At 48.6% G+C, this 24888-nt stretch overlaps 1 protein-coding gene across 1 annotated transcript in view; it reads left to right on the plus strand.

The window, feature by feature from the left end:
• KATNIP (katanin interacting protein) overlaps positions 1–24888 on the plus strand; it is a 236744-nt gene that overhangs the window by 184802 nt on the left and 27054 nt on the right. The window contains exons 15-18 of the mRNA XM_055562308.1: positions 1531–2398; positions 18418–19143; positions 20180–20385; positions 23040–23118. Of these exons, the coding sequence (XP_055418283.1) occupies positions 1531–2398; positions 18418–19143; positions 20180–20385; positions 23040–23118 (1879 nt within the window). The remainder of the gene's footprint in view (positions 1–1530; positions 2399–18417; positions 19144–20179; positions 20386–23039; positions 23119–24888) is intronic.

Below are 24888 nucleotides of genomic sequence, written 5' to 3' on the forward strand. Positions count from 1 at the left end.
AGAAGACCAGGCAGGGACCCTCTTGTGAAGGTCATTTTGTGTCATGCTGAAAGTGAAAGTCACTCAGTTGTGTCTGACTCTTTGCGACCCATGGACTATACAGTCCACGGAATTCTCCAGGCCAGAATACTGGAGTGGGTAGCCTTTCCCTTCTCCGGGTGATCTTCCCAACCCAGGATCAAACCCAGGTCTCCTGCACTTCAGGTGGTTACCAGGGGTTCAGAGTTCATCTCACGTGCCTGGCATCCTTCAGCTTCTGTGTGCAAAGAAACCATCCGGATTATCCGTCACAAGTGAAGTGCCCACACTGCATCCTCTGGGCTCCCCTCTGATTGCAGCCACAGTGAGTTGAGACAGTTTCTGGGCATGCCAACTGGGCTCCACCCCCAGTGCCTCCAGGCTTTCAGCCTTGCTGCTTGGGTCCTTTCCCCAAAGCCACCAGAGGGCTCAGCCTGTGGACGTGGCGGGGCATCAGTGCCCCTGGGGCAGCCGTCAACTGCAGGGAAGGGGGTCAGTGGATAAATATCCAACCCCCCACCTTTGGAGGGACATTTCTGAGATTCTTTCTGCAGGTCGCTCACAGTGTCCTAGCTGGAGGGAGCCCCAGTTGCCCACAGCAGTGACCAGCCTGAAAGCCTTTTTGCAGTCTTACCTGCCCTACCTGACTGTCCCTCAAAGGAGCAGCTGCCCATAAGCTACCTGCACTCAAATCCTTGTCTCAGGCTCTGCTTTCAGAGCCCCCAAAATATGGCCCCCCTGGGACCTAGGACGCCTGCATTTCATGTGCCTGCCCAGCTTTTCTGGTGCAGGAGGCCCAGAACCCATACTTTAAGGAACTATAGGTGGCGAAAACACATGAAGGATTTCACAAAGGGACGTGATGGGGCCAGATCCAGCTCTTGTAGGAAATTAACTCTGGTGGCAATGTGAAGCTGAGGATGAAGGAGCAAGAGACAGGAAGCAGGCAGACCAATTAGCAGACTATTACCCATGTCCCAGCAGGAGGTAATGATGACGAAGATGGCAACAGAGGAGCCTCTTTGTGAAAGGCCTTTGATTTATAGCATATGGAACTCTTTGCACCGAAATGAGATAGAGCCTGATTTAACAGCCCTAGTGCTGTGGTCTCAGAAAGCTCACGTTTTTAGCATCCCACATTTCTCTTTTTCATCTGCTACTTTTTTTTTTTTTTTTTGGCTGCACTGGGTTTTCATTGATGCACAGTGGACTTTCTCTAGTTGTGGCAAATGGGGGTGACTCTCTAGTTGTGGTGCGTGGGCTTCTATTGCAGTGGCTTCCCTTGATGCAGAGCACAGGCTCTAGGCAGACAGGCTTCAGTCGTTGTCCACATGGCCTTAGTTGCCCCACCATATATGGAATCTTCCCAGATTGGGGATCAAACCCGTGACCCCGGCATTGGCAGGCAGCATCTTAAACAGTGGACCACCAGGGAAGTCCCTCATCAGCTGCTTTCAAAACTTGATACATCAGTGCAATGCACCTTCATTTTGTGAAATTTTATGTTTTTAGGACTTTGACATCGGGGCTAAGAACGTGAAGCTTTATGTCAACAAAAAACTCATCTTTGACGGCAAGTTAGACAAAGGAGGTGGGGAGGCCCCACAGAGCATCCTGGTGGGGCTGCAGGATGAGAGGATGGAAGAGAGTGATGCTGCCCTCTTGGAAGAAAGCAGAGGTGTCCGCAAGACGCCCGGAACCGAGGGGGACGAGGAACTCCATGCCAGTCACTCGCAGCCAGCTGGAGCAGGAGAGGATGTGAAGGTTTCTTCACAAGGAAATGTATTTTTTGGAAGGATGAATTCTCCCGACGGCATAAAAGACAGTTGGTCCCAGTTAGAGGAGGAGCTCAGCAATTTAGCCGCCCCATCCTCGACAGGTGGCGAGCCCAGGGGTCCTCCCCACTGCCCCTCTGTGGAGTGCCCTCCTCCTCCTGACCAGGAGCTCTCACTGCTCCAACAGCTGGAAAACCTCACGGGCAGAAAAGTCTCTGAGCCACCAGGGAAAACCCCATCCTGGTTACAACCTTCTCCCGCGGGGAAAGGCAGAAAGCCGGGAGGCCCGAAGTTGAAACCCCTCTGGCTGAGTCCAGAGAAGCCACTGGACTGGAGAGACGAGCTTCCGTCAGACGATGTCATCGGTGAGGGGCCTGGAGGGTCCAAGGCCAGGGATAAAGGCTCCAGACGTGAGCAAGGGCGGGTGAACAGCTGGAATGTCATCGCCGCTGAGAGAGCTCAGAGGACGACCCCCAAAGTCCACGGTGATGACTTTGACATCTTTAACCAGCCCCCCCACAGGGAGCAGCCTGCCAGCGGGAGGAGGGGCCTGAGGAGGGATGCTCTCAGCCTCAGTCACGGTGACGGCCAGCCAGCCAGCAGAGGTAAGTTCCAGAATCCGTCTGACTCACTGGGTCTATCTCACTGGAGCCAGGGGCGCTAACTGGCATGAAGCTGTATTACTCCCTGGACCTCAGTTCCGCCACCTGCAAAACAGGAAGGTTCTTGTCAACCGAGGGTCACAGATTCCCTGTCTCAGGGCCACAGGGGTAGCAGCAGTGAGTGAAGAGGGGAAGGCACACTTCGCCTGTGAAACCCACAGGCGTGTTTGTCACTGGCTCCAAGGTACGTTCCTTTGTCCGTTTTTCTTGCCGACCGTGGCTTTTCCAATCTAGTCTGTTATCTAACCTCTGATAGAGACTTTTGGTCTCTAATTACCTCACTTTATTCTTAACTGTACTGTTAGGAAAATAATGCAAGTGTGATGATAAATAGCAATTGATTCTTGCATGGGAGTTGGAAGGACTATAGGGAGTGGTGAGGACTGTGGCAAACTGGAGAGCACAGACCCATATAAAGGGGGCTTTTTGGCATTCAGAAATACAAGCCCAGGGCTTCCCTGGTGGTCCAGTGGTTGAGAATCTGCCTTGCCATGCAAGGGACATTGGTTCGATTCCTGGTCAGGGAACTAAGATCCCACATGACACAGAGCAACAGGCCTATGGGCTACAACGAAAGATCCCACATAATGCAACTAAGACTGAAGGCAGCCAAATAAATCAATATTAAAAGAAAAAGAAATACAAGGCTCTTGGGCCAGATCTCCCTTTTCCTTTTATCAAGATAAATCAAAATTGTAGAATATTCTTATTTTTCAACATTGACCACTGATAGAGATTATTTTTAAAACCACTGTTTGGGTCCAAAAAAAAAAAAAATCCACATCTGGTAGCAGAATTCATCTGCTTTGTGAACTTTGCAGTAGATTATCTCTAAGAGATCTGAAAGGAGAAGGGTTTGCACTGAATATTTGCACTCAGATTTGGCTACCAGGACAGAATGTCACAGAGCAACACGAGTCAAACCACTTGAATTCAGACTCAGCTACTTGTAGACCTGAGACTTCTCGCCTGGGTCCTGTAGAGCTGGACACTTCCACTTTCTGAGCCTCAGCATCTTCATTTGTGAAATGGGAATGAACCCCTACAACTGGCCCTCCCTGCACAGTGTTGTGAGAAATGAATGAGATGATGGATTCAAAATAGTGACCAGAGCCTGGCATGTGGAACGTGCTCCAGAAGCGGGGGCCATTATTTCAACACTAGCTTCTATATCCTTTATTGTCCACAAAGCTCCTGGACCTACCGACGCAGGGTTCACCTTGAGATCCTCTGGGTTTATCCCCACTCTGTACCACACAGAAGCACAAGCCCTGAAATCAAACATTTATTCTGGTTCCCCACTGCCAACCCAAACTGTGGGCAAGTTCTGAAATCCCTCTGAGCCTGCATTTCCTCATGTGGAAGGAGGCAGATAATACCCAACTCATGGTGAGCTAGAAGCTGGGAGGATCAAATGCGATCATACAGGGGCAGCATTTGGCACTGAGTCTGACACATAAGAACACCCAACAGATGTTCACTGCTGCTGTTTTTTATTATTGTTGTCAGCGGCGGCAGCAGCATCCACACTCTGTGATACAGCAGCAGCGTCATGGGATGGTGGTTTAGCTATATGCAGAGCCCATGCATATACTTTGAGTGAATTACATTAGCACCCACACCATTCTTGTCTAGTGGACAGACCCCAAAGGTCTGCATTTAGCCAGAGTTACACTTAGAAATGTGGAGAGTTTGTGGTCTCTTTCAGACCCTCGATGTCACTTGGGGCAGAGCAGTTCCCTCAGACTCTTGAGTGCCTTTCCACGGTGAGAGATGGCTCCCTTCTCCCAGGCACAGCTTCTGTTTCTGACTCCCCAGCCTTACAGACTGTGCTGCCCACCCCACCAAGACTTAACCCTGAGACTGTGTATCAGAGAGGAGAGCAGAGTGGAAGAAAAGGACTCTTTAGGGGCAGGGGCCATATCTTATTTGTGTTGGCATCCCCAGGACCTCGGGTTTCCTAGGTAGCACTAAAGGTAAAGAACCCACCTGCCAATGCGGGAGGCATAATGAGACTCGGGTTCAATCCCTGGGTCGAGAAGATCCCCTGGAGGAGGGCATGGCAATACACTCTGGTATTCTTGCCTGGAGAATCACATGGACAGAGGAGCTTGGTGAGCTCTTCTCCAGGGTGTCACAAAGAGCTGGACACGACTGAAACGACTTAGCACACACACACCCCGGGACCCAGGTGCCTGACTCATGGTGGGTCTCCTGCAGTGTGTGAGAGGAATGATGAAAAGAAAGAATTGCAATGGCTAGATGCATGGCATGTTTGCAGTAAACCAGGCTGGGCATCTAGGCATATTACTCAAACGGGCTCATTTAATTCTCATACCAGCCCCATTTTACAGATAAAGAAAATGTGGGGATCTCCCTGGTGGTCCAGTGGTTAAGAGTCCACCCGCCAACGCAGAGGACATGGGTTCAATCCCTGCTCTGGGAAGGTTCCACATGTCACAGGGCAACTGAGCCTGTGCACCAAACCTGCTAGAGCCTGCGAGTCGCAACAAGAGAAGTCACTGCAATGAGAAGCCCCACCCTGCAACCAGAGAGTATCCCTCATTTGCCGTTAACTAGAGAAAGCCCATGCACAGCAATGAAGACCCAGTGCAGCCAAAAATAAATTAATGAATTAAAAAAAGAAAATGTGAGGTAAGAAAGCAGGGTAAGGTGGAAGGTTCCAAATGGTGGCATACGAAGATCCCACTCACTTCCTCCCACGGACGCAACAGAACTACAATTGCATGTGAAATAATTCCCCCTGAAAAGGACCTGAAAGCTGGATGAACAAAGTCTCCACAGGAAAGGGTAAAAGGACAGCATCAAGGTGGGTAAGGGAGGCAGAGAGATGATCTCATTAAGGACAAAAACGCACCCCAGCCAGGACAGTCTGCAGATGCGAGGATTACACAGGTACCGTTACTTTCTCTGGGGATTAAGGAATTTGAGCATTAGGCACCCCGATTCTTGGATCCTGCACATGAGAGATGAGCCCCCAAAACATCTGGCTTTAAAAACCAATGAAGAGTACACCCCACACTATGGAAATGCAGAGAATGGAAAGCTAGCTTTTAAAGGGCTCACTCACAGATTCACTCAACCTGAAAACCAGCACAAAAATGCTGGGTTAAAAAGTGCATGGGCCATAGGTGAATGGGACCCACGTATTAACCTCAAAGCATCTGCTGGACCCATTTTGGATGCTCCCTGGGAACTGAGAAACCGGAGGGAGCCATCTTTGCAATTTCAGGCCACTTTGCTGGTCCCAGTGCCTGTGGGTGTCATTTTGGAATTCTCCCTCTAGTCTGAGCACCAGTAGGCTCACCCCACTTAGAACTCTGCCCACCCCTATACCTCACAGGCCTCACAGCTGACTAGGTGATAAAGCCTGCCCACTAGAACCCAGCAGCCATCAGGCCAGCATTGCTGTCTTTCCAGGGGTTAGCCCTGTCCCCAGTGCATAGCACCCGTGACCCCGCCACAGCAAGAACGTGCATGCAACCCATAAGGGGACACCCCTTGAGCACCTGGCTCTGGTCGCCAGGCAGAATTGCATTTCTGAGCCCTGCAGGATATCTCTTACATAAGGCCACTCCTTCAAGGCCAAGAGAGGTAGCCAATTTACCTAACATCTAGAAACAAACACTGAGAATTAGGCAAAATGAGGAAACAGGAATATATTGCTATTGAAAGAACAAGACAAAACTGCCAAAAAAGAACTAAACAAAACAAAGATAATAATCTACCTGGTAAAAAGTTCAAAATAATGGTCAGATGATGCTCACAGAAATTGGAAGAAGAATGGACAAACCCAGTGAGAACTTCAACAAAGAGATAGGAAATGTAAGAAATTATCAAACAGAAAGTATAACTGAACCAAGAAATACACCCGAGGGGTTCAATAGCATATTGGATGAGATAGAAGAACAAATCAGCAGGCTGGAAGACACAGCAGTAGAACTCACCCAGGGACAGAGCAGCATAAGAAAAAAAGAATGTTAAAAAATAAAGATATTTTAAGGGAGCTTTGGAACATCAAGAAGAATAACATTCATATTATAGGCTTCCAGAGGAAGAGAAAGCGCATGAAAAATTATTTGAAGGAAAAGTGGCTGAAAACTTCCCTAGGGAAGGAAACAGACATCTAGATCCAGGAAGCCCAGAGAACTCTGAATAAGAGGAACCCAAATAGACACATACTAGCCTGTACACCGCAACCACTGAGCCTGCACTCTAGTGCCCTTGAGCCACAACCACTGAGCCCATGTTCCCTAGCCTGTGCTGGCAACAAGAGAAGCTGCTGCAGTGAGAAGTCCCTACACTGCAACTGGAGAAAGCCTGTGCACAGCAACATAAATAAATAGAATTTTTAAAGGAAAGAAAGAAATATGACATACCAAAATCTGTGAGATAAAGCAAAAGTGGTTCCAGGAAGGAAGTTCATGGCACTAAAGGTTTGCCTCAAGAAGTAAAAATCCCCAATAAACAACCTAACATTACACCTAAAGGAACTAGAAAAAGAAGAACAAATGAAGCCCAAAATTAGTAGATGAAGGAAATAGTAAAGATCAGAGCAGAAATAAATGAAGTAGAGACTAAAATAAAATAGAAAAAAAATTAGTGAAACTAAGAGCTGATTCTTTGAAAAGACAAATGAAGTTGGGAAACCTTTAGCTAGACTAACCAAGAAAAGTAAAAGAGAAAGAGCTCAAATAAATAAAATCAGAAATAAAAGAGAAGTTACAACTAATACCACAGAGATACAAAAGATCATAAGAGACTACTATGAACAATTATACACATAAATTGGACAACTTAGAAGAAATGAACAAATTACTAGAAATAATCTTCTAAGACTGAATCATGAAGAAATAGAAGAGTTAAATAGACCAATTACTAGTAAGGAGATTGAAACAGTAACCAAAAATCTTCCAACAAACAAAATCCCAGGACCAGATAACTTCATTGGTGAAGTCTATAAAACATTCAAAGAAGATTTAATATCTAGTCTTCTCAAACACTTTAAAAAAACTGAAGAGGAGGGAAAACTTCAAAACATTTTATGAAGTCAGCATTATCCTGATAGCAAAACTAGACAAGTATGCCACAAAGGAAAGGAAGGAAGGAAGGAAGAAAGAAAATTACAGGCCAGTATCATTGATGAACATATGTGCAGAAATTCTCAACAAAATATTAGCAAACTGAATCCAACAGTACATTAAAAGGCTCACACACCATGACTAAGTGGGGTTTTGTGGATCACAACAAACTGTGGAAAATTCTTAAAGAGATGGGAATACCAGACCACCTTACCTGCCTCCACAGAAATCTGTATGCAGGTCAAGAGGCAACAGTTAGAACTGGACATAGAACAACAGACTGGTTTCAGATAGGGAAAGGAGTATGTCAAGGTTGTATATTGTACCCTGCTTATTTAACTTATATGCAGAGTACATCATGAGAAATGCCAGGCTGGATGAAGCACAAGGTGGAATCAAGATTGCCAGGAGAAATATCAATAACCTCAGATATGCAGATGACACCACCCTTATGGCAAAAAGTAAAGAACTAATGAGCCTCTTGATGAAAGTGAAAGAGGAGAGTGAAAAAGTTGGCTTAAAGCTCAGCATTCAGAAAACGAAGATCATGGCATCTGGTCCCATCACTTCATGACAAATAGATGGGGAAACAATGGAAACAGTGAGAGACTTTATTTTTGGGGGCTCCAAATCACTGCAGATGGTGACTGCAGCCATGAAATTAAAAGACACTTGCTGTTTGGAAGAAAAGCTATGACAAACCTAGACAGCATATTAAAAAGCAGAGACATTACTTTGCCAACAAAGGTCCATCTAGTCAAAGCTATGGTTTTTCCAGTAGTCGTGTATGGATGTGAGAGATAAAGAAAGGTAAAGAAAGCTGAGTGCTGAAGAATTGATGCTTTTGAAGTGTGGTGTTGGCGAAGACTCTTGAGAGTCTCTTGGACTGCAAGGAGATCCAACCAGTTCATCCTAAAGGAAATCAGTCCTGAATATTCATTGAAGGACTGATGTTGAAGCTGAAATTCCAATACTTTCGCCACTTGATTTGAAGAACTGATTCATTAGAAAACACCCTGCTTCTGGGCAAGATTGAAGGCAGGAGGAGAAGGGGGTGACAAAGGATGAGACGGTTGGATGGCATCACCGACTCAATGGACATGAGTTTGAGCAAGCTCTGGCAGTTGGTGATGAACAGGGAAGCCTGGTGTGTTACAGTCCATGGGGTTGCAAAGAGTCAGACACTACTGAGTAACTGAACTGAACTGAACCAAACTGAATTCCAGGGATGCAAAGATGATTCAATATCCACAAATTAATCAATGTGATACAACAGAATGAAAGATAAAAATCATATGATTATCTCAGTAGATGTAAAAAAAAATTGCTTTTGACAAATTCAACATTTAGTTATGATAAAAATTCTCAACAAGATTGGTATAGAGGGAACATACCTCAACATAATAAAGACCATATATGAAAAGCTCACAGCTAACATTATACTCAATGGTGAAAAGCTGAAAATATTTCCTCTAAGAGATCAGGAACAAGACAAGGATACATTCTCACTGCTTTCATTCAACATCGGAAGTCCTCAGTTCAGTTCAGTTCAGTCGCTCAGTCGTGTCCGACACTTTGCGACCCCATGAATTGCAGCACGCCAGGAGTTCACCTGTCCATCACCATCTCCCGGAGTTCACCCAGACTCACGTCCTTCGAGTCAGTGATGCCATCCAGCCATCTCATCCTCTGTCGTCCCCTTCTCCTCCTGCCCCCAATCCCTCCCAGCATCAGAGTCTTTTCCAATGAGTCAACTCTTCGCATGAGGTGGCCAAAGTACTGGAGTTTCAGCTTTAGCATCATTCCTTCCAAAGAAATCCCAGGGCTGATCTGCTTCAGAATGGACTGGTTGGATCTCCTTGCAGTCCAAGGGACTCTCAAGAGTCTTCTCCAACACCACACTTCAAAAGCATCAATTCTTTGGCGCTCAGCCTTCTTCACAGTCCAACGCTCACATCCATACATGACCACAGGAAAAACCATAGCCTTGACTAGATGAACCTTTGTTGGCAAGGTAACGTCTCTGCTTTTGAATATGCTATCTAGGTTGGTCATAACTTTCCTTCCAAGGAGTAAGCGTTTTTTAATTTCATGGCTGCAGTCACTATCTGCAGTGATTTTGGAGCCCCCCAAAATAAAGTCACTGTTTCCACTGTTTCCCCATCTATTTCCCATGAAGTGATGGGACCAGATGCCATGATCTTCGTTTTCTGAATGTTGAGCTTTAAGCCAACTTCTTCACTCTCCACTTTCACTTTCATCAAGAGGCGTTTTAGTTCCTCTTCACTTTCTGCCATAAGGGTGGTGTCATCTGCATATCTGAGGTTATTGATATTTCTCCCAGCAATCTTGATTCCAGCTTGTGTTTCTTCCAGTCCAGCGTTTCTCATGATGTACTCTGCGTATAAGTTAAATAAGCAGGGTAACAATATACAGCCTTGACGTACTCCTTTTCCTATTTGGAACCAGTCTGTTGTTCCATGTTCAGTTCTAACTGTTGCTTCCTGACCTGCATACAGATTTCTCAAGAGGCAGATCAGGTGGTCTGGTATTCCCATCTCTTTCAGAATTTTCCACAGTTTATTGTGATCCACACAGTCAAAGGCTTTGGCATAGTCAATAAAGCAGAAATAGATGTTTTTCTGGAACTCTCTTGCTTTTTCCATGATCCAGCAGATGTTGGCAATTTGTCCTAGCTATAGCAATTAGGCAAGAAAAAGAAAAAAATCATCCAAATCAGAACAGAAGAAATAAAAATTGTCACTATTTGCAGATGACATGATACTACATATTGAAATAGAAAACCCTAAAGACTCTATCAAAAAATTGCTATAACTAATAAATGAATTCAGTAAAATTGCAGGATGCAAAGTCTAATATACAGAAATATGTGACATTTCTATACACTAATAACAAACTATCAGAAAGAGAAATAAAGAAAATAATCCCATCTACAATGGCATCAAAAAAGACAAAATACCTAAGAATAAATTTAATGAAGGAGGTGAAAGACACTGAAAACTATAAGACACTGATGAAAGAAATTAAAGAAGACACAGACACACAAAAGGAAGATATTCCTTGCTCATGGGTTTGAAGAATTAACATTCTTAAAATGTCCATACTACTCAAAGCAATCTTTAGATTTAATGCAACAATCCTTATCAAAATTTCAATGGCATATTTTAGGAGCTAGAAGAACTAATTCTAAAATGTGTATGGAACCACAAAAGATTCCAAATAGCCAAAATCATCTTGAGAAAGAAGAACAAAGCTGGAAGTATCATGCTCCCTAGTTTTAAGTTATAAGTTATACTACAAGTAAAACTATGAGTTTTAAGTTATACTACAAAGCTATAATAATCAAAACAGTATGATACTGGTACAAAAAGAGCCACACAAATCAATGGAATAGAATTGAGAGCCCAGAAATAAACCCATGCCTATATGGACTATTAATCAATGGCAAAGGAGTAAAGATATAGAATGGAGAAAGGACAGTCTCTCCAATAAATAATGTTGGGAAAACTGGACAGCCACATGCAAAAGAATAGAACTAGACCACTATATTACACCATACCCAAAAATTAACTCAAAATGAATTAAAGACCTGATTATAAGACCTGAAACCATAAAATTCCTAGAAGAAAATACAGGCAGTAATCTCAACGACACCAGCCTTAGAGATGTTTTTGTGGCTCTGACGCCAAAGACAAGAGAAACAAAAGCAAAAATAAATAAATGGGACTACATCAATGAACAAAGCTTACATACAGTAAAGGAAACCATCATCAAAATGAAAAGGCAGCCTATTGATAGGAGATGATATCTGCACATCATGTATGTTTTAAGGGGTTAATATCCAGAATATATAAAGGACGCATACAACTCGACAAAAAAAGCAACAAAGAACAGGTTTAAAAGTGGGAAGAGGGCCTAAATAGACATTTTTCCAAAGACATACAGACAACCAACAAGTACATGGAAAGATGCTCAGTATCACTAATTATCAGGGAACTGCAAATCAAAACCACAAGGAGATACCTCCTCATACCTGTTAGGATGGCTACTATCAACAAGACAAGAGATAACTAATGTTGGAGAGGATGTGGAGAAAAGGGAATTCTTGTACACTGTTGGTGAGACTGTGAATTGGTACAGCCACTAAGGCAAACAGTATGGAGATTCCTTAAAATATTAAGAATAGACTGCTATATGACCCAGCTATGCCACTTCTGGGTACTTATCTGAAGAACATGAAAACACTAATTTGAAAAGCTATATGCACCCCCATGTTCATTGCAACATTATTTACAAGAGACAAGATACGGAAAAAAAAAACAAAACACCTAAGTGTCTGTTGATGAATGAATAAAGATGCGATATGGTACATATATACATGGAGTAATATATGTACAATGTAATGTACATGAGTGGACCTTGAGGGTATTATGCTAAGTGAAATAAGTCAGAAAGAGAAAGACAAATACTGATGTCTTCACTCATATGTAGACTCTAATAAACAGAATAAAATAAAAACAAATTCACAGATATGGAAAGCAGACTAATGGTTACCAGAGTGGAAGGTGACTGGAGTGTGGGTGAAATGGATGAAGGAGGTCAATTTTATGGTAACAGATGGGAGCTAGATTTATGGTGGTGATCACTTTTTAGTGTATACAGATATTGAACCACTATGCTATACACCTGAAAGTTATATGATTCTAAAAAGAAAAGAAAACATGAGGTTTAAGTAATTTTCCCCAGGTCACACAACCAATAAGGGCTGGTGCAGGATTTAAGGCCAGGCAGCCCTGCTGGCTTCCGCCGTGGCTCAGCGGTAAAGAACCTGCCTGCAATGCAGGAGACGCCGGACACTAGGGTTCAATCCCTGGGTCAGGAAGATCCCCTGGAGGAGGGCATGGCAACCCACTCCAGTATTCTTGGTGGAAAAATTCCATGGACAGAGGAGCCTGGCGGGCTACAGTCCATGGGGCACAGAGTCAGACATGACTGGAGCGACTGAGCATCACACACAGCCCGGCTCCAACACCCACGCTGCGTGCTGCTGCCCCTCAGCGCCCTGCTTGCTCTGCTGTCATCAGCCACCTGCCCCCAGAAGACTTAGGCAATTCCAAGCCTTCCTGGCAAACAGACCTAGAGAACCGCTGGGAGTTATGAGGTGATGGGCATTTTTGTAACTTGTCCGCGATCCGAAGACTTTGTCTCACTTTAATTTCCTTCCAGGCATTTCACTGCTTGGCTCAACACACATTAAGAACTGAGCTCTTGAGATTTCATGCTTGTTAAGCTGGTCGTGCTAAAAAGGAGAGTTGCTTAGAAATTTTAAATTACTCATTACATAGAGCCAAATCCCACAGCCATGCCCTTCAGGAAAGGTTCGGGTTGAGCCCTCCAACAGTGCTTGTAGAATGAATGACTGCCCAAGTTCCTCCCTGGGGCTGGAATACAGCTGTCATAAGACACAGCCTGGAAATCCTTTTGTCCAACAAAGTATCTCATTGTAAGCACATCTGCATTTTGGAAATGTCTTTATCTGGGCTCAGTTAGCTACAGGTGAATGAAACCTCATCAGTCCAGTTTGAGCATAAGGGGGTGTTATTTGAGAAGCCTGTGGCCCTGCAAAGACAGGAAGCATCACATGGGATTGAAAGGAGGAGCCAGAAAGCCAGCAGGCACCAAGGATGCTTCTCCTAAACTCTCCAGGGCTGCTGGGCCCTCCCTCTCCTTCTCTGCAGGTCCATTTCCCCTTACTGTTCCTCCTGAGATCAGTTTTTTCAACTCTGTGCAAATAGCAGGAAGTGGCCTTGCAGTCTCTTTCTCTGACATTAGTGAAGTGAAGTGAAATTTGCTCAGTCATGCCCGATTTGCAACCCCATGGACTATACAGTCCATGGAATTCTCCAGGCCAGAATACAGGAATGGATAGCCTTTCCCTTCTCCAGGGGATCTTCCCAACCCAGGGATCGAACCCAGGTCTCCCATATTGCAGGTGGATTCCTTACTAGCTGAGCCACAAGGGAAACCCCAATCCCAAAGACACGGCAGAAGCTGATTGGTTGGCTTGGGTCAGATGTCCACTTCTTGTCCTATCAGCTATAGCTATTCACCTAGAATAAATGTGGCTCTGTTGCATCTCACTATGTGCTTTTTCACTTCCCCTTTTAGTAGCAATTAGTGCCTACCTCAGGGTTTCCCTAGTGGCTCAGCTGGTAAAGAACCCACCTGCAATGCTGGAGACCTGGATTCGATCCCTGGGTTGGGAAGATCCCCTGGAGAAGGGAAAGGCTACCCACTCCAGTATTCTTGCCCGGAAAATCCCTTGGACAGAGGACACTGGAGGGCTACGCTCCGTGCAGTCGCAAAGGGTTGGACATGACTGAGCAACTAACGCTTCATAGTGGTGCCAGTGGTTTTTATAAAGTGAAGTTCAGAACTTTGCCGTTCATATTAATCTCCCCCAAGGAATAGTTTTGAACCTTCAGTCCCGACATCTCATATTGCTCCCTCCCAAACCATGTTGACTGCAGATGAAAGCAGTAGCTTTCTGTTGTCCGTTCAGATCTGTGGGGAGGAATGTTGACGGACAGGACAAAGCACTGATCCCAGCAGTTGCCCGACTCCCAAGGATTAACAAGTCGCCTGTCCTACCGCAAACAGAGGGAAACTTGGCCCCAGCCTGCTGTCACATCTGAGAGGTCCAGGGCGAAGCCTACACCTCTCCACTTTTAAAACCCAGAGCGTGCCTCTCTAGGGGAGAGTGGGTCAGAAAGCAGACACGGGATGAAAGCCAAGTCCTGCCTTTCTCGCACACCCCAGCAGAGAAAGGCACGCTGAGTCCCTGACACACATGACTTTTGGTGCTTTCTCCTTCCGTGCCCTTGAAGACCAGACCAGCCCATTCATTTCAGTCAGTGGAAATCAAATCACAATAAACTGAGGTGCTGACGATCCATATGGAAGTTCCTTGTGCCAGATGTTAAGCCTCACGCCTTGAGGCAAGGATGGGAGGGACTCCTGGGGTCTTGTTAATGACAGATGAGAAATGGGGGTTGGTGAGGAGGTGCAGGAGGACTGACAGGTGGAGGGGGGAGCCCCTCGGCCTCCAGCCCTGAGCACAGGGGGGAGCGTGATAGTGGTGCCAAGCCCCCTTTACTGACATACACTTAGGAGCACGTCCAGGCACCGGTTCTGTGCCAGGCCCTGGGATGCAGCAGGGGAGAGGGCAGAGAAGGCCTCTCCCAGAAGGAGGGTGTCTAGAAGAGCCGGTGTAGTGGGTCTCTGGGGCAAGAGCGTTCCTGGCAGAAGGGCACAGTGAGGGCAAAGTCTCTGAGGCCAGGAGAGACTTGTGGGTGAAATGAAAGGCTGGCATGGCTGGAGTGGGAACCTCATGGAGAGAAGGGTGGGAGGTGAGGCTGGAGAAGTCAGCTGAGGTTGGGGGGTGGGTCACACTCAGGGCCCTGGGGGCACAGTGAGGAGTTAGATTTTCTTTATTCTCAGTATTGTAGTGAAAAGTGTTAGTTGCTCACTCGTGTCTGACTCTTTGAGACCCCATGGACTGTAGCCTACCAGGCTCCTCTGTCCATGGAATTCTCCAGGCAAGAATAGTAAAGTGGCTTGCCTTTCCCTTCTCCAGGGGATCTTCCCGACCCAGGGATTGAAGCCGGGTCTCCCACTTTGCAGGCAGATTCTTTACCATCTGAATCACCAGTATAGTAGGGATAATGCCAATTAGAGTGTTCAATCAACTCCACTTTAGATATCTGGAGTTGGAAGTGACAGAGTGGACATGTATGGATGTTCCAAGGGATCGCGGGAATTGGAACATGGTACCCCAGGGAGAGAGGCCAGAACTTGGCTTATGACAGTGAGCAGGGCTTGCATGGGAGCCAAGAGCTGGATGAAGGGAGTGTTGGGGGAGGACAGGAGGGGGCTGAGGGGGTCTGGTGCAGCCAGAGTTAGAGCACTGGGAGGAGCGGAGGGCGCTATGGCACAGAGAGAGGCACTGTTGGCAGGGGAGAGTGGAGAACCAGGAAGAGATGTCTCCTGAGCAGGTGGAGGGGGCACCTACCTTGCCCAGGACGTCAAGCAGGGACAGAGGACCGAGAAAGATTGCGTGCTTGGAGTCATTGTGTACTTGGATAAAGTTGCTTCAGTGGAGGGGTGGTGGGAATTTATAAGACTCTTATGGATGCAAGGGACAGAAAACCACCAGGGGTTTGACTTCAGGAATGGCTGGATCCAGGGGATCATATAAGTGTCATCAGGACTCTCCAGCTCTCAGTTCACATCCACCCACTTCATCCTCAGCCACACTCTCCCCTCCCCACAATGTAGCCAATAGCCACTGGCCACTCCATCCCTCCATCCGACCAGCTCAGCGTGCATGCGTGCGTGCTAAGTTGCTTCAGTCACGTCCGACTCTTTGCAACCCCATGGACTGTAGTCCATCAGGCTCCTCCATGGCATTCTCTGAGCAAGAATACTGGAGTGGGTTGCCATGCCGTCTTCCAGGGGACCTTCCCGACCCAGGGAGGGAACCTGGGTCTCTTACGGCTCCTGCATCGGCAGGCCCATTCTTTACCACTAGTACCTCCTAGGAAGCAGCACCAATTTAAAGAGAGCCTTCTCCTTCCCCATAGTTCCTTTCATGAACCCAGCTTGGAAAGGTGCTGTCAGCATTCACCTAAACTGCATGGCCTAAAAGTCCAGGGTACCCAAAGAAAAATCGGGATTTTTGTTCCAACGAGAAGGAGAAGTGGGGCTTGGGCTGGCAAAACACAACAGCTCTGCATAGAGGAGCCGGGTTACGGGGGGTAAAGAGAGGGTGGGGGTCACGAGGATGCAGTGTCTGCAATGAAAGGAGGGATAAAATAGGACAGCAGTTGGAGGGAGCCACAAGATCAGGTCAGCTTCCTTTTTCTTTCAGGTAGGAGAGATTTATGCATGTCTGCAGGCAGAGAGAGGGGAGATGCCAGTGGGGAAGGAGTGATTGAAGATTCTGGAGAGAGGAGATAATTGATGGAGTCAGGCCCCCTGGGAGACAGGCAGAAAATGGAGTACAGGGCACAGGATGAGATGAAAGGAGAGGAAACAGAATGCCAGGGTCGCCAGCTGCTGTTTCTCCAGAATGACACCCTTAGGTGTCGGTTAGCCATGGCTTGGCCGGGGGGGCCGGCCACTGCTGGATGCACATGCCTGGGCTTTACTGTCCTACAAGGAGGAGGGCAGGGCCTTCGGAGCCACCCCACGAGGGCCAGACCCCTGTTCTCCACATGCTCCGGACATAAACTCGGCTCTTGGAATCAATTTTATCACAAGTAGAAGTAAATTCCTTACCTTTTAGTATACCTGGGTCGTTTGGCTTTTTTAATAGAATTTTGTCCTTGATGATAAAAATAATACACGTAGGGAACTTAGAAGAGAAGATGTCAAAGAAGAAAGTTCAAGTCTTTCCTACTCCCCACCCAGGAATGATATTAACAGGTTGGGACATGCTGCCCACATGAGAGGCCGCATCTGAAATGGCATATCTGGCTTCCTCCCCCCACCCCCCACGTAACATTCTTTCACAAGCCTTCCACCTGCCATTCGCCAGTCTTTGAAAAACTCTGTTAGGGTCACGTGACTGTGACAGGCTCCAGAGCAGACCCTGGGGTTGCTGACTCAGACGCCGCAGGCAGCCGCATGGCTTTGGGTCGGGTGAGTTTCTGAAGTGGAGATGACTTCCGGCAAAGGTTCTCCCACAACCAAGGAGTGTTCCCTTGATTTGCATGGTCGTTGCATTTTTAGAAAATCCAAAGTATATCGAAAAAATACTTGTCTCTTTGTAAAACAACAAAGTTCCAGACTCGGGTGACCACAAACAGTTTTTTTTTACCAACCTGAATGGTGCCTGAGACAGGAGACCAGACTCTGTGCCTGGACCATTCCTAGTCGCATCCCTGGCTCTGCCCTTCAAGTATCAACAGGGCCAGAGGGCACCGAGACAGCCAGGAGCCTCACACCACCCACTGGCGAAGAATTGGGGGAAGAGACAGGGAATTTGGGGTCAACAGGTACACACAGCTACATTTAAAATGGATAACCAACAAGGACCTACTATATACACAATGAACTCTCCTCAAAGTTATGTGGCAGCCTGGATGGGAGAGGAGTTTGGGGGAGGATGGATATGTGTATATGTATGGCTGAGTCCCTTTGGGGTTCGTTTGGAACTATCACAACATTGTTAATTGGCTGTGTTGTTGTTTAATTGCTAAGTTGTGTCCAACTCTTTGCAACCCCATGTCAGTAGCCCACCAGGTTCCTCTGTCCATGGGATTTTCCAGGCAAGCATACTGGAGTGGGTTGCCATTTCCTTCTCCAAGGGATCTTCCCAACCCAGGGATCAAACCCGTGTCTCCTGCATTGCAGATGGATTCTTTACCACTGAGCCCATGTTAATTGGCTACGTGTCAATGCTAAGTCAATTCAGTCGTGTGTGACTCTTATGGACTGTAGCCGCCAGGCTCCTCTGTCCATGGGGATTCTCTAGGCAAGAATACTAGAGTGGGTTGCCATGCCCTCCTCCAGGGGATCTTCCTGACCCAGAGGTCGAACCCTCATCTCTTATGTCTTCTGCATTGGTGGGCGGGTTCTTTACTGCTAGCGCCACCTGGGAATTGGCTATACTCCAATATAAAAAAAATTTTTTTTTTAAATACCCACGGTTTCTAGAATACGCCCCTGAGGGTGACCCCACCCAGCTGAGAGCCACCGGATGAGACGATGTGTGAGGGTCCCCACTGCCTCCTGCACCACTAATGGAGTTCACCCCTCCTGTGTCCTTCCTTCCAGAAGGGTCCTGGTCCACCCGGATGCCGCCACGGCCCCGGTGGCACAGCGAGCCGGAGCACACCTTGCACGAATCCTGGGACTCCCTCACGGCCTTCGACCGCTCCCACCGGGGACGCATCTCCAACATGGAATTCCAGGGCGACATTCTGGACGAGTTCCTACAGCAGCAGAAAAGCAGCCGGCAGAGCGACCAGCTGCCCCCCTGGAAGGAGGAGAAGCCGGAGCCCATGAAAGGGCAGGACCACGGCTCCCCTGAGGCAGACGATGGGGGTGACTTCAAAATCCCCGTCCTGCCCTATGGACAGCACCTGGTCATCGACATCAAGTCCACATGGGGGGACAGGCACTACGTTGGCCTCAACGGGATAGAAATATTCAGTTCCAAGGGGGAGCCGGTGAGAATCGAGAACATTCAAGCCGACCCCCCGGACATCAATATCTTACCAGCCTACGGGAGAGACCCCCGCGTGGTCAGCAACCTCATCGATGGGGTAAACAGGACCCAGGACGACATGCACGTCTGGCTGGCCCCCTTCACACCGGGCAAGTCCCACTCTATCTCCATGGACTTCGTTCAGCCTTGCCAGGTCGCCCTGATCAGGATCTGGAATTACAATAAATCACGGATCCATTCTTTCCGGGGCGTGAAGGACATCACGATGCTATTAGACGCGCAATGTATCTTTAAGGGAGAAATTGCCAAGGCCTCTGGAACCCTGACGGGAGGTACGGTATGGCTGTAAGAGTGTTCTCGAAGCCCCTACCCGCTACTCGCTGAGGCTCTGAGGAGAAACTAAACTTAGTGGCTGGCCAGTGACAGATAGATCCCTCTGCTTTCCTAGACCCGGCCCTCTCCGTGCCTTTTGCAGAGGGGTGTGCAAGAGCTGGCCTTACTGCGATGCCTGCTCTGGGTACCAGCCTTGCTCAGCTTCCTAGGGCCTGCGTCTGACCAGGGGATTCCTTCCATAAGTGACTGATGGAGAGAGTGTTCTTGGGAGAACCTGTAGGACAGGGAGGGATGTAGGATGTGGAAGGGTCAGAAGAGAAGCTAGGAAGGAAGCTTTTTCAGGGGAAGCCCAGCCTCAGCCTGATCCCAAGGGGAGCTCGGGAGTGTAAATTTCATTTGTCCTGCCTTACGGCAAAGCAGCAAGGCTTTGGAACCCCTACGCTCCCCTGGCTGGAAACATAACTCCCACACCCTTCCAGGCAAGGCCCCCTGCAAGGACCAGCGAAAGATCTGTGTGGAGCACGGCAGGATCAGCTTCCGTGCCTCATGGGTGCCTGTGCAACATCCCTTATTTCATGACAGATCACAGTGATCCTCATTAGATTGTGCTAAGGCGCTCAGCTTGTCTGACTCTTTAGGACCCCCTGGACCATAGCCCGCCAGGCTCCTCTGTCCATGGGATTCTCCAGGCAAGAATACTCGAGTGGGTTGCCATGCCCTTCTCCAGGGAATCTTCCCCAACCCAGGGATGGAACCTGGGTCTCCCATATTGCAGGCAGATTCTTTACTGTCTGAGCCCCCAGGGAAGCCACCCTCATTAGATTAGGTGCCTTCATTAAATCTGTATGGTTCTTACAATCCCTGAATTCCATTTGCAAAGATGTAAAGAGGAATAAGGCTCAGTTATTCAAATCAAGACCTGTTAGCAGGTTGGGATTTTCCTAGCCCCAAAATTGATGGGTTTAGGTTCCCGATCTGCTCCTCGTTGCGATGTGGGATGAGCTGACTCTTGCATCTTCCCGATCCCCCTGTCAGCTCCAGAGCACTTTGGCGACACAATCTTATTCACGACCGACGATGATATCCTTGAGGCCATATTCTGCTCCGATGAGACGTTTGACCTGGACGTGGAGAGCCTGTGCAGCCTGCAGAGCGAGGAGGCCCTGCAGAGGCCCAGCACGGCCGATGGCCAGGGGGAGGAGAGGCCGCACACCCAGGCTGGCTCGTGGGCTGACGACCGGGTAGGACTGGTGGCGAGGGGAGCGGCATGGGGGCAGCAGGGACGGCACCCAGATAGGTTTCTGCTCCTGACTTAGAGTAGAGCAGGAGGGATGAAGATGGATGTCCCATAAGCTGCTGGCACTCCTGTTTTGACATTTCCCATTTTTCTGCTTCATTTTTTGTGCTGTGTGTCGTATTTCATTCTCTAATTATTTTTTATTTTTTTTAACCAAAGTGAAGAAAGTATTCAAATTTTAATCAAAGCTGAGGAAATCAGTTCTGTGTCATCTCTGTAATTTAGAGGTTGGCAGTCTCAGGGGAGTTTTTGCTTTGGGTTGTGTTTTGATCACTCACTGTTGTTTTTGATGGAAGGGCTGCAAATGCTTTTAATAGGCAGACTTGAGAATTAAAATAATGATGATCCTGGCAGTCGCTTCTTGGGCACATATTGTGATCAGTCGTGGAGCACTTGTCTTGGTGTTTAACCCTCCTCACAGCCCTTGGAGTAGAGATGATTAATAATATCCCTATTGAAGAAACCAAGGCTCAGACAGGCTAAGGGACCTATCCAAGGACACCTCGTGGGGGAGTAACAGGGCTCGAACTTGAATGCAAGACTCTACCAAGTCTGTGCTTTTCTTTTTTCAAGTATTTATTTATTTTATTTGGCTAGACCGGGTCTTAGTTGCTGCATGCGGGATCTAGTTCCCCAACCGGGGATCGAACCTGGGCCCCCTGCATTGGGAGCGCAGAGTCCTAGACACTGAACCACCAGAGAAGTCCCAAGTCTGTGCTTTTAATGGACTAATTATCGAAAATGAAAGATGACCTTCAGGACAAGGGTCAGCCCAAGTCAAAGACCAGTGGTCACGGTGAAGAGATGCCAGGGTCTCCGGGGATGTTCTTGAGGCCATAGGAGAAAGAGGACATAGTTAAAGAGGGTGGGGAGAAGAGTGCAAACAACCAACCAGGAACCAAGGACAAAAGGTTCAGCTACAGGAAGGTTACGGCCAAGACGGGGCAGTGATACGGCCTGTCGATCGCACCGTGTTCACAGGTTGCAGCCTGCAGGGGCCCGCAGAGCACCACGTGAGATGGGGAAGGGGCGAGGAAAGACCCTGTCCTCCCCTCACCAGACAAGCTAGCCCATTGCCAGTGATTGTCCTGATTCTTTCATAGAAAGCCAGAAATCTGGATTGTTACGTAAAATCTCCCCAGTAAAAAAAATGTTGGCCACCAATTCATAGTATTTTCAAACCTTCTGCAGGCCACAAAACATGTCTGCAGTCTGGCTTTGCCGTGCGGGCCTCCAGCTGAGAGAGGGTCTCGAAGCCTTTCACTTACCCACCATTTTCCACATGGTGAAGTCCCTGCTCAGGGACTGTGATCCAATGGAGTCCTGGGAGGGGCAGAGAGGGATCACTCTGCATAGGCGATAAGGACAGCGAACTCAGGGAGGCCACATCAGGGTCACACCCCTAGCAGGGGGCTCACCTAGGTGTCCAGGCCTGTCCATACACCAGGGGGCATCCTCGGAGGCTCAGGGAGGTCAGGGGATCGGGGAAGGCAAGAGAAGGCACGTGGGCTTCAGGGCAGCAGTGTTCCTGGCGGCCCAAGGCATCAGAGGACAACTTCTGGCAGACAGCCTTCCTCTTGCACCTCCTCATAGCCAGGCAGGGGCCTGAAGGGGCTGGACTGAGGGGTCATTAGGGTGTCATCAGGTACCCAAACACTGTCCCCACTAAAACTCTAAGATCCAGACAAGTGGCTCCACCTCTCTTTGCATCTCAGCTTTCCTGTCTAGGTCAGGAAGATCTCCTGGAAAAGGGAATAGCTACCCACTCCAGTATTCTTGCCTGGAGAATCCCATGGACAGAGGAACCTGGTGGGCTACAGACCATGGGGTCGCAAAGAGTCAGAAATGACTGAGCGACTAACACCTTCCCATCTGTGAAGAACTATGGGCTCTTCTATCCTGATTTACAGTGCAGAGATCTAATAAGAAAAGTTTACGATTACACAGAGATCTAGGAGCAGGATGTGGTGGCCCACTCTGTCTATAGACCAGGGGTTCTTTATCTGCCTGCCCATGGGAATTGTGGGAAGGTTTAAAAAATGCAGATGCAGGGGGACTTCCCTGGCGGTCCTGTGGTTAAGACTCCACACTGAAAATGCAGGAGGCATGAGTTCGATCCCTAGTTGGAGAACTAGGATCCTGCATGCCACGCGGAGCAGCCAAAAGATTTTTTTTTAATGCAGATGCACAGTCCCCAGGGTTGAGAACCGTTCTGTATGTTTGAATTCTTTCTCCTCCTTTCCTCCATCCCTCCCTCCCGATCTCTCTCTCTCTCCCTCCTTCTTCCAGCTCACTGGATAAACTAGATACAGTCCTTCCCTGGTCCAGAAAATCTGATCGCCTGAGCTGATTAGTGTCCAACACCTCCCCTAACAGTAAGAGCTTCTGGCAAAGACATCAGATGCAGGAGGGTTTCTGGGCCTGCCCGTATTACCAGTCACGGGGCTCCCACCAAGGCAGAAAACAAACTCTGGAAAAGACACCGGGACTTACCTGGGGCATAGGATGGGCAGCAGTAGCTGGAAGAATGGCCAGCCAGCTGCGTGGGTATCACTAGAATCACCCCTTCCCTCTGCTTCTCCCCCACCCTGTGTGCAGGGCCTGGAGCCAGAGCTGACCCCCAGTCCCCCTGTCCCTGATGTCACCACGCCGGAGCCGGGCGTCTACCACGGCATCTGTGAGTACCCTCCCTTGGGGCAGTGTCGCAGGAAGGAGGACCTTCGGGGGTCGGGGGTGGGGAGGAAGTCATGGCCGCTTGGGACAGGGTTTCCTGGGACAGTGGAGGAGATTGTACTGTGTTCAGAGACACCAGGCCCTGGGACAAGTCAGGGCTGAAACCAGCTGGTGCTGAGCTCACTGGCTCTGGCAGGGCTGCGGCCCTTCAGAGGAGGGGTCCTCCTGGCAGTGTACCCTCCCAGAGGGCCACACACAGACATCTGATGTGTTAGCTGCAGCCCTGACCCCGGAGGCTGCAGTGGGAGCCCCGGAGTTATAGAGCAAGAAGACGTAAGACCTGGAGAGACCTGGGCATCTGTCCGTCCAGGGTTCAAGTTGCCCCTTCAGACTGGACCACAGAGCAGATGCTGGAGCAGAGGAAGCTTGCATCCTCCCGGCTCCATCTGGGGTGGGGCATCAGGAGTACCGGCCCAGCTGCCCCCTCTTCTAAAAAGTCAGAAATCTGGATTTTTACTTGAAATCTCCAGGTTTTTAAATGTTGGTGACTAATTTTACAATATTGTAAAAACATCCTATGAGCCAAACACGTGTGTTTGCCCAGCCAGCTGCTGGCTGGTGGTCTCCGGGCAGATCCCGTATGGGTTTTGCTGTGTCTGTTCTCTGTCCTCGGCCCGTGTGCCCCTCAGGCCAGGTCCTCTCTGACTCGGCACACATCCCCCACCTCTGTCTGAGTCCTCGGGGACCCTCGGGCCCCAGTCCCACTGGCTGTGGTCTCTGCCTCCCGTTCCCTGTTCACAAGGCTCTGCCAGCCTGCTCGCTGCCACCTCCCCTCCTGCTCTTTCTTGCCCCGTGCCCGCCATCCACCTCCAGTCATCTTCTGAGAGGAAGAGATGCACCATGCCATCGTCATGCCCCCTCCCCACCATCATCTCCAGAACGGAGCCTTAAGGTGTCAGAGTTTAGCCTCCTCTTTGCTCTGCTCCTCCCCGCCCCATCTCCTGAGCCCCCACCCTCCCAAGCTTCTGTGCAGGCCATGCCCACCTGGTGTGCCCTCACTCTCTGTCTCTGCCCTTTAAAAGGATGTCGACTGCCACTGTCTGGGTCCCCAAGAAGCAGCCTCTGAGATGATGGAGTTTACTGGGGCGTGCTCTTGGGGGAGGGTAGGAAGCAGGGCTGGGCACAGAGAACTGGGCCACGGGGCAATCACAGCAAGGCCTCTGCCAGCCTGCAGGGAGCTGAAAGGCCCCTTGAAGTAAGGGGGCTGAGTAAGGGGGCTGGGCCTTTACACGCCTGTGTTAGTAGGCCACCTGATACAGGCTGGGGAGGGCCAATGCCAGGTGTAGTCACAGTTGGGGATCGGCAACACTCCCAGTCCCGACGTGTCACCCCTCGGGGTGGGAGGCGGGATCTGGGGGGTGTCCCACACTGCCCGCCACATCCCCCCTTCTTAAGGCCTTGCTGTGACCCGCTCCCATCTCCGTGGTGCCCAGTGAGAATTCAGCTCCCCCTCCTTCATTCCACAAGCACAAATCACCTCTGAGAAGAGAGGAAGAAGTCTTCCCTTTGAATCCTCAGCCCCTTACTTTCCTGAACTCTCTCTCAATTACTTTGGGACTTAGGGACAACCGAGTAATTTGAAAGGCAACCCAATGTAAGCCAGGGCCCAGTTTGAGGCTTGGTTTCATCCCCCATCCAGGCCCTGTGCAGGGGCTTTCGCTGCCTTATCTCACTTCCAGCTCTTATTCTCCCCATTTTCCAGATGAAGTTAGGA

Source organism: Bubalus kerabau, chromosome 23, assembly GCF_029407905.1.
Source record: "Bubalus kerabau isolate K-KA32 ecotype Philippines breed swamp buffalo chromosome 23, PCC_UOA_SB_1v2, whole genome shotgun sequence".
In the NCBI taxonomy this organism is placed as follows: domain Eukaryota; kingdom Metazoa; phylum Chordata; class Mammalia; order Artiodactyla; family Bovidae; genus Bubalus; species Bubalus kerabau.